This window comes from Zalophus californianus, chromosome 5 (assembly GCF_009762305.2).
Source record: "Zalophus californianus isolate mZalCal1 chromosome 5, mZalCal1.pri.v2, whole genome shotgun sequence".
In the NCBI taxonomy this organism is placed as follows: domain Eukaryota; kingdom Metazoa; phylum Chordata; class Mammalia; order Carnivora; family Otariidae; genus Zalophus; species Zalophus californianus.
In genome coordinates, this window is record NC_045599.1 from 94,747,908 (window position 1) to 94,758,874 (window position 10,967).

At 53.5% G+C, this 10,967-nt stretch overlaps 1 protein-coding gene across 2 annotated transcripts; it reads right to left on the reverse strand.

Moving 5' to 3' along the window:
- Window positions 1-6,231: 6,231 nt before the first annotated feature.
- FOXI1 (forkhead box I1) lies at window positions 6,232-9,461 on the reverse strand. 2 transcript variants are annotated; one of them, XM_027606818.1, is made up of 2 exons: window positions 8,885-9,461; window positions 6,232-7,126 (listed from the first exon to the last, which is right to left on the reverse strand). In XM_027606818.1, the coding sequence occupies exons 1-2, from the start codon at window positions 9,459-9,461 to the stop codon at window positions 6,849-6,851; spliced, it is 855 nt and encodes a 284-aa protein (XP_027462619.1). In that variant the 3' UTR covers window positions 6,232-6,848. The 2 variants fall into 2 exon arrangements, with proteins under 2 accessions (XP_027462619.1, XP_027462618.1); XM_027606817.1 differs by having other exon boundaries at window positions 6,232-7,399.
- Window positions 9,462-10,967: the final 1,506 nt, after the last annotated feature.

Sequence of the window (10,967 nt, forward strand, 5' to 3'; positions counted from 1 at the left end):
TATAGGGATAGAGGGTACATACCTCAATAACATAAAAGCCATCTATGAAAAACCGACAGCGAATATCATTCTCAATGGGGAAAAGCTGAGAGCTTTTCCCCTAAGGTCAGGAACGTGGGAGGGATGTCCACTCTCACCACTGCTATTCAACATAGTATTAGAAGTCCTAGCCACAGCAATCAGACAACAAAAAGAAATCAAAGGCATCCAAATCGGCAAAGAGGAAGTCAAACTCTCACTCCTTGCAGATGATATGATACTTTTTGTGGAAAACCCAAAAGACTCCACCCCAAAACTGCTAGAACTCATACAGGAGTTCAGTAAAGTAGCAGGATATAAAATCAATGCACAGAAATCAGTGGCATTCCTATACACCAACAAGACAGAAGAGAGACAAATCAAGGAGTCGATCCCATTTACAATTGCACCCCAAACCATAAGATACCTAGGAATAAATTTAACCAAAGAGGCAGAGGATCTGTACTGAGAAAACTATAAAATACTCATGAAAGAAATTGAAGAAGACAAAAAGAAATGGAAAAACGTTCCATGCTCATGCATTGGAAGAACAAACATTGTGAAGATGTCAAGGCTACCTAGAGCAATCTACACATTCAATGCAATCCCCATCAAAATACCATCCACCTTTTTCAAAGAAATGGAACAAATAATCCTAAAATTTGTATGGAACCAGAAGAGACCCCGAATAGCCAGAGGAATGTTGAAAAAGAAAAGCAAAGCTGGCGGCATCACAATTCCGGACTTCCAGCTCTATTACAAAGCTGTCATCATCAAGACAGTATGGTACTGGCACAAAAACAGACACATAGATCAATGGAACAGAATAGAGAGCCCAGAAATGGACCCTCAACTCTATGGTCAACTCATCTTTGACAAAGCAGGAAAGAATGTCCAATGGAAAAAAGACGGTCTCTTCAACAAATGGTGTTGGGAAAATTGGACAGCCACATGCAGAAGAATGAAACTGGACCATTTCCTTACACCACACACAAAAATAGACTCCAAATGGTTGAAAGACCTAAACGTGAGACAGGAATCCATCAAAATCCTCGAGGACAACACAGGCAGCAACCTCTTCGACCTCAGCCGCAGCAACTTCTTCCTAGAAACATCGCCAAAGGCAAGGGAAGCAAGGGCAAAAATGAACTATTGGGATTTCATCAAGATCAAAAGCTTTTGCACAGCAAAAGAAACAGTCCACAAAACCAAAAGACAACCGACAGAATGGGAGAAAATATTTGCAAATGACATATCAGATAAAGGGCTAGTATCCAAAATCCATAAAGAACTGATCAAACTCAACACCCAAAGAACAAATAATCCAATCAAGAAATGGGCAGAAGACATGAACAGACATTTTTCCAAAGAAGACATCCAAATGGCCAACAGACACATGAAAAAGTGCTCAACATCGCTTGGCATCAGGGAAATACAAATCAAAACCTCAATGAGATGCCACCTCACACCAGTCAGAATTGCTAAAATTAACAAGTCAGGAAACGACAAATGTTGGTGGGGATGTGGAGAAAGGGGAACCCTCCTACACTGTTGGTGGGGATGCAAGCTGGTGCAACCACTCTGGAAAACAGTATGGAGGTTCCTCAAACAGTTGAAAATAGAGCCACCATACGATCCAGCAATTGCACTACTGGGTATTTACCACAAAGATACAAATGTAGGGATCCGAAGGGGTACGTGCAACCCAATGTTTATAGCAGCAATGTCCACAATAGCCAAACTGTGGAAAGAGCCAAGATGTCCATCGACAGATGAATGGATAAAGAAGAGGTGGTATATATACACAATGTAATATCATGCAGCCATCAAAAGGAATGAGATCTTGCCATTTGCAACGACGTGGTTGGAACTGCAGGGTGTTATGCTGAGTGAAATAAGTCAATCAGAGAAAGACGTGTATCATATGACCTCACTGTTATGAGGAATTCTTAATCTCAGGAAACAAACTGAGGGTTGGTGGAGTGGTGGGGGGGTGGGAGGGATGGGGTGGCTGGGTGATAGACATTGGGGAGGGTATGTGCTATGGTGAGCGCTGTGAATTGTACAAGACTGATGAATCACGGATCTGTACTTCTGAAACAAATAATGCAATATATGTTAAGAAAAAAAAGAAGAAGAAGATAGCAGGAGGGGAAGAATGAAGGGGAGTAAGTCGGAGGGGGAGACGAACCATTAGAGACGATGGACTCTGAAAAACAAACTGAGGGTTCTAGAGGGGAGGGGGGTGGGGGGATGGGTTAGCCTGGTGATGGGTATTAAAGAGGGCACGTTCTGCATGGAGCACTGGGTGTTATGCACAAACAATGAATCATGGAACACTACATCAAAAACTAATGATGTAATGTATGGTGATTAACATAACAATAAAAATTATTTTAAAAAATACCAAAAAAATGAGAAAATAGGGACAAGGGAGCAAAAAAGAGAAAGGGAGAGAGGGGAGACTATAGAAAAAAAGAGAAAAGAAAAAGGAAACTTCTACCCATTTTGAGATGATTATTAAACCTGATTGGAAACCTTCCCAAGTTCCCTTTCTTCTCCTTTCCTTGTCTCGTCCCCCTTTCTGTTTTGTTTTCCTTCTTTCTCCTTGGCCCTCTTGATCTTCTTCCCCTCCTTTCTCTTTGTGTGTATTTTGCTCCACACATTGAAACACGCAGAGCATATATTTACATACATCGGGTGTTTGACATCTAGTTTCATCACGTACTCCGCACCTTCTCCCCTTCCAGCACCTCGTCGGCATCTTTCAGGAAGATCTGCTGGATCTAGCTCATGCCGTTCATCAGCTGCCCACTGTCCCGTGATCATTGTGGACCACTGCTTATTTGCTGAGTGTTTTGCTCACGAACATGCAAGTTACCCCACCGCTTCACTAGCAGGAGCCCCCCTGAGATGGCCATTCTTGCATATAAATCTGTGCATGCTCAGCCTCAAAACTAAAATTCCCAGGAGGGGCATTCCTAGGTCAGAAGAGATGCACATTAGACATTTTCATGCACACCCTTGAAAGGGTCCCTAAGAAGATCTCTTGGCCTGTTCTCCCCCCGAGAACGCTAGATGAGCCTGCCTTCTCCTGCTTGCCGCCTTTGTGAGGCTGCCTGACATGTGGAGAGGAACAGTCATCTCCTTAGCTGCATCCCAGGGGTTCCAGGGCCCCGTGGTCCCGCCCCTGCTCCTGGCTCTGCTTCCTTCGCTCTCTACACTGCTGCCCTCTTGAACCACTTGCATCTCACTCTCTCATCTCCTGGCCTTTGCATAGATCCTACCTCTGTCGGCAATGCTCCTTCCTTCTCCCTTTCCTAAGGAGAAATCCTGCTGGTTCTTAAAGACCTAGTTCAGCTGTCATGGACTGCGGTGAGCCCACCTCACCCCTCCCCTGTGTGAGCGCCTCCTCCGTGCCCGATAGAGCCCATGCCACAGGGAGCTGGTCGTCCGTCTCTCTGCCAACCCAGGAGCCCCTTTCGGGTGGGCCTGCCTATTGCTCACTCCTAAATCTCCAAATCCCAATGGTGCTGGCCACATACTAGCTGCTCAATAGACATGGCTCACCCCTAGGGTCACCTTTCAGTTTGGGAGCTCAGGAGAATGAGTATCGGGAGGGGAGACCGAAGGTGGTCCTTTCATTCTTGTCTCTCCTCTCCCCTCTCCCTTGGCTCCCCTGTTTTCCCCTTTCCAGCCTTCCTGGGCTGTCCCACACACAGCAAGCCCTCTTCTCAGACCCTTTATTGGTCTTGGAGGCCCTGTGGTCAGTGGAGAGCCAGACTGGAGTAGAGGGACGGGCGGGTAATAAATGCAATATCCAGCCAAAGCGCTGAGCACAGGGTTGAATGCTTGGTGGATAGCCCTCCTTCATCCTCTCTCCAGCTCTCGTTTCTTCTCAGAGGAAGAGCACCAAAAGAGGGGCAGGAAACATACTGTGCAAGCTGACCAGGACGTTCTCCTCGTGGCCTGGGCCTCTAGGGTGTCCTTTCCTGTGAGCTCCAGGCCTGCTTCCAGGAGCTCCCTGCACTCGAGAGTCACGGTCCAGAGCGGGCAAGGTCTTTGTGTTGTCACAGCCCTGCGGACATTCGGTTCACTGCTGTCCCCGCTAAATCCCGGGCTGAAGAGGAATGGAGGCTTGGCCTCCATGGGTGCTGTGGCCTCGATTCTAAGCCACCACCTCCCCCTCAGCCAGGCTGGGGGCTCGGGGCCCATTCCCACCCTGTGCCTAGCCCAGACTGCCCCCACGGTGGGCCTGCTGGGAAAGGGGTGTGGCCTGTGGAGCAGGGGTGCCGTTATCTATATGGAGAGTGGAATTGCAGGGTCAGCTGAGGCACTCAGTGGCAGTGGGATCTAGTGTGACCAAAAATCCTGGTCAGGGCTTTAACACCCGCAAGTCGTCTCTGCCTCTGCCCCGTCTCCCTGGTGACGTCTGTGAAGTCCCTTCTTGCCCCAGCCTCCCGTGGTGTCCTGTCTGTGCCACAGGGCTCAGCCTGTTGGGAGTCTTCTAGGGCTTTTACCGGCTGACACCATGTCACTTCCCTCCACTCCATTCAGCCACTGTCCCGCCTCTGCCGCCAGAAGTCTGGCTCCCTGCGGAGAGGGATTCCCCAGGAAAGAACCTGCGGGGTTTCCAAAGAGGCCTTTCTCTCCGCAGCTTGCCTGATGTTGCTTGCGTTGAGTCCTGGGCTCCCAGCACTGGGCGCAGTGGGGAGTTTCAGCCACCGTGCAGTGGCTCTGGGTTTGGATTCTGGCCCTGTGTCCTGGATCAAGTTATAGAATCTCTCCAGGCCTCAGTTTTCTCACCTCGAACACGGAGATAATACGATTGGTGGCACCGGGTCATTTTGAGGATTAAATGCAATAAAGCAGGCCGAGTCCTGACACTGCCTAACACATAGTAAACCTGACATGAGTGTTAGTATGATTGTCATCATTGTTACTGTGACTCTAGCTGTTTCCATCTGACCTCTGTAGCCCCAGGGAAAGAGCGCCCCTGCTCGAGTCTGAGTGGGCAGCTTGGCTGGGCTTGTGCAGGGGGCCACGGGGGGCCCTGGCTTGAACCCTCTGCAGGCACGCCTCAGGAGGAGACTCCAACCAGCAGCCTCCGGCCGCCATGCACAAGTCCTCCAGCAGCGGGGGCATCACGGTGCACACACACGGGGGCCTGCTGTGAGCATAAAAGAGCTCCCACCTGCAGAGCACTTGGCCCCCAGTGCTCAGCCCTCAGTGAGTCGGAGCCAACGGTCCCATTGTCATTGCCACCGGGCGTAGCCATGTCCAAGGTGCTACAGCCAGATGCCCTGGGCATGGACTGGCTGTGGACTCCGGGCAAGTGGTTCTACCCCCACTGATCCTCAGTGTAATGGGACCGGTACCACCCCCTTCCCAGCGCTGTTAGGGGGAACTGCATCGTCAGCACGGCTATGAGGCTGGCTTGAGCTACAGAGATGGGGACACGCCCAGTCCCTGTTTGGGGTTCACTATGGACAGTTTCTTCCACGCACCTACCCCATCCCCGCAAGTGTCCCTCTTTTCACTGGGGACTTTTGCCCTGTCTCCATGACAGCAGGGAGGAAGACAAAAGCCTTGATACCCATTCTTTCTCTGCCTCCCATTCCAAAAGCTTTGGCTCCAGAATACATTTGGCTCCATGTTGAACTGACCAGCAGCTAAAAGATAGGAAGACCCATAAGGAAGGGACACACATGGTACTTTAAAAATTTTTTTAATTCAAAAGCAAATAAGAAAACAAAAACACTTCCCAGGGTGTGCTGTGATGACACATCACAGGCATGTAAAGTACATATAAAAACAAGAAGAGAGTCTCAGGAGCTGCAGGCGTGAGGCCCTGTGTAGTGGGCCACGGCCCCCTTCCTCGAGGCATTGTTTTCTCTGACATTCACCTCTCCCAGGCTCTAAAAAAGGAAGCACTCGTTCAGCCTTGTTTCTCTTGGAAGACTCAGCCACTGTCGGCTCACTGGTCCATGACAGGCACACAGGAAGCTGGACTTTACACGACTTTGCAGGTGGACAGGGCTGGAGCGGGGGACGCCGTGCATCACTCCTCTCCCCGCCCTGCTCATGCTCTCTGGGGCTGGGGAAGCAATGTCCCTCCGGGGGGAGACGTGGGACACACTATCCTTCACGGGCCCGGGCTTCCCTCCTCGAATGGCAACAAAGGGAGTGTCTACAGGTAAGTTAGGAGCCACAGAATCAGGACTTAGACGAGGGTGAGGTGTGCCCGGGGCTAGGGCCAAATTTTGAAGGGCAGCCAGAAGGTAGAGGATGTGCCTGCCATAAGCAGTTTTCACACTGACCTTCCTTAGCTGCTCAACCAATTGCTACATCCCTGCCTCTGCTGGCCCAGACGTCGGCAGTCATATAGACCTGGACTCCACTCATGGCCCTGCCACTTACTAGTTTGTGAGATCCTGGGAAAGTTACTCAACTCCCTGGAGCTTCAGTTTCCTCATCTGTCACATGAAGAGGTTCACTGGAATCTCACAGGTGACTGTAAATATAAGTATGATTACGCCTTTGAAGAGCCTAGGACGGCACCTGGTGCAGAGTGAGTGTTCGACAAATGGCCGCCATGATTACTGTTACCAGGCACCGGTATTTCCGCTGCAGAGTTGGTGAGTGTGTGTGTGGATGTATGTGAGATAAACAGAAGGTTTCCACCATGCTCTAGAAAAAGGCTGAATTCCTCTGAGCTTCCTGGGTATGTCTGGGCAGCTCAGAGGTCTTGGACCGCAGCGATGCTGGCATGGGAGACCTCGACTGCTTTTCTCCTATGCATGTCCAGCTGGTTCGGGAGCCGTTCTGTTCTAGACCTCGGTGCCCTCCCTGGGATAGAGGACGCTGTTTGTGTTGATGCTGTTGTAGAAATGGGGGCTGAACTGGTTGAGGACAGAGCCTCCATAGCTGAGAGCGTTGGTGGGCATGGGGTTGGCCCATTCGCCCCCACCCCCGTGGCCGCTGAGGTTGGTGAGTGGGGTGTAGGAGCTGAAGTTCAGCACGTTCTGCCCCATCTTGTCAGTGGGCTCAGGGCTCAGTCCTGGTGTGGCCGCAGGGCGGCTCACTGGGCTCGACCCGCTCACATAGGCTGTCATGGTGGAGAGGAAGCTGTTGAGGCAGGGGGTGCCCGGCGGAGGAGGGGAGGACTGCTTCTCTGCAGAGCCGGTGGTCCCCGGTGAAGCACTGTCCAAGATGTCCTGGGCCTCCCCGGTCTTGGGGCTGCCCTCCAGGAGGCTATTCTCGGAGGCCAGGGATCCCGTGCTGGAGGAAACATCCGATTTTCTCTTCCTCTTCCTGCGGAAATTTCCGTTATCGAACATCTTCTCACAGTTGGGGTCCAGGGTCCAGTAATTCCCTTTGCCTGGTACAAAAGTGGGAGAAGTAAGCAGAGAGCTGGACAACATGCCTTGCTCCTGTTTCTCTTTATTGTCACCTAGTAAACACCAAGGAAACCCATGCAGAAGCCAGAAGAGAAGGCAGGGACAGAGAAACAGAGGACCCGCACGCACCAACCACACAGCGCCGGCAAGCAGCTTTATTTCAGCCCACCTCACACTGGGCGCTCTGTGGGCACAGAGGCGTAGGCCATGCGAGCACTCGCAGTGCAGGCCTCTGGAAGAAGTTCAGGTACAGGGGGGATGGAGAGGGAGGGCCCTCTTCCATGGCTGATGTGAAAGAAAACTCAGGAAACACTTCAGAGCTCCCTGAACGTTTTGGGCAGGGAGTCCGAGGATGGACTTGAGTCCTGGCTTTGCTCCTAACTGGCTGAGGGACTCTGGGCAAGCCTCAGTTTCCTAGTCTGAAAAGTGGGCCGGTTGTACCTGTCCCTTCTTCCTCAGGCTGACCGTGAGAAAGGGGGGACGCTAGATGTGTAGGTGGGCTTTGTCACCAGGAAGTGCCAGCCGGAGATAGGACCTGAGCTTGGCCTGTGGGTGAGGCCAGTCATTGGACTGGACACTCTTCCTCTCCAGGGGGCCCACCAGCCCTGCCCCTGCTAGACTCCCAGCGGCCAGAGCTGGGGGCTCTGAGCCATGCCCTGGCTTCCCGTGGGGGAACAAGAATAGACTTTAATTCTGGGAAATACATACCTGAGTATTTAATATATTACTTTCTGTATGTCCCTGCATTGTAGAAATCCATCATTAAAAAGGAAGAGTTCACAGCCTTTGGTGTTAGAGAGACCTCTGCTCAGATATGGGCTCCAGGGCTATCCCTCCATTCTGTGTCCCCTAGTGCAGGCTGCTTCACCTCCGAGTGTCACTCCCTTCATCTGGACAATGGGTTCAGTAGGAGCTACCTGTAGGGATGGGCTAAAGGAGATTATGTAACTAGGGCAGGCAGCACAACTGTGGCCCTTCGTGCATGTTTAACAAAATCAGATCTCTCCCCAGAGGTCTGGGAGTGCACTTGGGCTTTGCCTAGTCCAGCTCCCCCCAAGGACTTCATATGAGCTGGGCGCCGGGGACCCAGAGTGATCACAGCAATTACTGTAGACTATGGGCGCTTGTTAGCACCCAGTCCCTGCCTGCATGACCTCATGGCCCCATCACAGGCCTGCAAAGGAGCCACTGTTACCATCCCTATTTTTCAGATGGGGAAACTGAGGCTCAGAGATCTAAAATGCCTGGAGTTGCTGACCGCTCCGTCGTCCAGCCAGGATCAAAACCCTTCCTCCAGGGCTCTCCCAGGTTCCTTCACTGCCGACAACCCTCAGCCCCCTGTCTCAGGGGACACAGCCACGTCAGAACTTTCTAGAATGGGGTGCTAGGGAGGAATGACATGAGCCTTCCTCGGGGGTGTCAGAGGCTGGGCCCCCTGCCCCACACTGCACTGGCAGCCCCCTTACCCGGGTCGTCCTCATCACGGGGCACCTTCTTGAAGCAGTCGTTGAGAGACAGGTTGTGGCGGATGGAGTTCTGCCAGCCGGCCTTGCTCTTGTTGTAGAAGGGGAAGTTGTCGGCCACGTACTGGTAGATCTGGCTGAGGGTGAGGCGCTTGTCTGGCGCCCCGTGGATGGCCATGGCAATGAGAGCCGAGTAGGAATAGGGGGGCCGCACCAGCTTCATCAGCTCCTCCTGGGAGGGGATGGGCAGCCAGCCCAGGTCGCCGCCCCCCAGCCCAGACATGCCGGGCAGCAGCTGCCTCTGCACGCCATAGGCCTGGGGCAGGAAGGGGCTGGCGTTGGTGCTGGGCAGGTAGGGTGGCGGAGTCATGGCCGGCCCGTTGAGCCAGAGGTAGGGGTTGGGGGTGGCCCCGTACTCGCCGCCCCCCTCAAAGGAGGGGGGCCGCTGAGGGCTGGGCACGCCCTGTGGGTGGAAGAAGTTCTCATAGTAAAGGCTCATCTCGGGGGGCTCCTGGCCGATGCTGGGGAACTGGGGGCTGCCGCGAGGTGGGGAGGGTGCCGGGAGGTCGAAGGAGCTCATGCTGGGTCTGGGCTCGGCCGGAGCCACCTGCCCGGCACCTGCACAGGGGAGCTGTGCCTGACAGGTGCTCGGCTGGCCCAGCCTCCGACTTATACCCCTGCGGGCTCGGCCTGCGGGCCCCACCCAGGGGCGGCCACCTGCTGCAGACCCGCCCCTCCTCCAACAGCCCTGCCGGCCGAGGGGAGGGGGCCTCCGGGCCAGGCCCCCTGCGCGCGCTCAGACCAGTGCCGTAGGGGCTGTCCACAGTGCCTGGGGCGCCCCCTTCCCTCTCTCTCTTCCCAGTTCCTTTCCTGTTTCCCCCCTTCCTCTCCTGCCTTTCTCCTCACCTGGCTCCCCTTGTTCGCCCGTTCCGTCTCTCTCCTGGTTCTCTCCTTCTCTCCTGTGTGCCCCCTTCTCCCCCTTCTCTCGCTGTGGACATCCTCTCTGCATCTCAGTCTCTTTCCTGCCTTCTTGCTGTCACATTTTCTTTCCCTGCTCTCTCCCCCTTCCGGTGAGTGTTTCTTTTCTAAGCACTGCTCTGGCCACCTCTCCTTTCCTCCCTCCTTCCCTCCCTCCCTCCCTCTTCTCTCTGAGTTTGTTTCTGTCTCTTTTTACTTCTCTGTCCCCTCGTGCTCACCTCCTGTCTGTCTCTGCTTCTGTCCCACTCCCTTTCACTCTTGTCTCTCAGTTCCTCTGTGTGTCTTTCCCTCCTCCCGGCCCCCTCTTCTGGTGCATCCTGACTCGACATTCTCTGCCCCCCTCACCCAGACTAGATGTGGACTTTATCGGAAGCCACATCTTTGGGTCGTCTGAAGTAAGGACACACTTTCTGGAGGTTCCAGGAAAGAACCTGGCCCTGGAGAATCCGAAGAGCAGAGAGGAACCTGGCCTATGGCCAGGTTTCAAAAGGGCAGCTGGTTGGTTATAGGCACCCTCTGTGCGCGCGTGCGCGCGCGCACACACACACACACACACACACACACACACACACACACACACACACACACACACACACACACACACACACACACACACACACACACACACACACACACACACACCCCGCAGGCACGCTGACAAGGGCCATGGACAAGGCCTGGGGATTCTCCCAGAGGAAAAGCAGGGCCCATCAAGATAGCAACAGAAGGAAGAGAATGTGAATGGGCTTCAGGGAGAAATGAGAGAGAACTTGCACTGTGCAAGGCTCTTTCTGGCTGCAGGGGTCATGCAGGCCCCCAGGCCCCTATCTGATCAAAGTCCTTTCATGTTTCAGCTTGCAGGGGCCCCGCAGAGCTGAGGCCTGGAAGAGAGCCCTGGACTCAACATGCCATCCCCCTCACGCCATCTGTGCCTCAGGCTCTAGAAGCAGGAGCGGCTCCCCCTCTAATCCGTGCTTCCGGCCAGCCCCTCCCCTCTCTGGGCTCTGTTCTCCGGAAGCTTGCAGATGACTTGCCCCGGCCTCACTCATGCCAGGCTGGCCATCGGCCTGGGGGGAAGGAGGGTGGGCAGCTGTCCCTGAGCAGGCTT

What these genes read in the sequence shown, in the direction of transcription:
- FOXI1 (XM_027606817.1), bottom strand. Translation starts at nt 9,461, where the DNA reads ATGAGCTCCTTCGACCTCCCGGCACCCTCCCCACCTCGCGGCAGCCCC. An exon ending in CCGTGATGAGGACGACCCGG is followed by an intron (nt 7,400 to 8,884) that starts GTAAGGGGGCTG and finishes CTTTTGTACCAG; the next exon opens with GCAAAGGGAATTACTGGACC.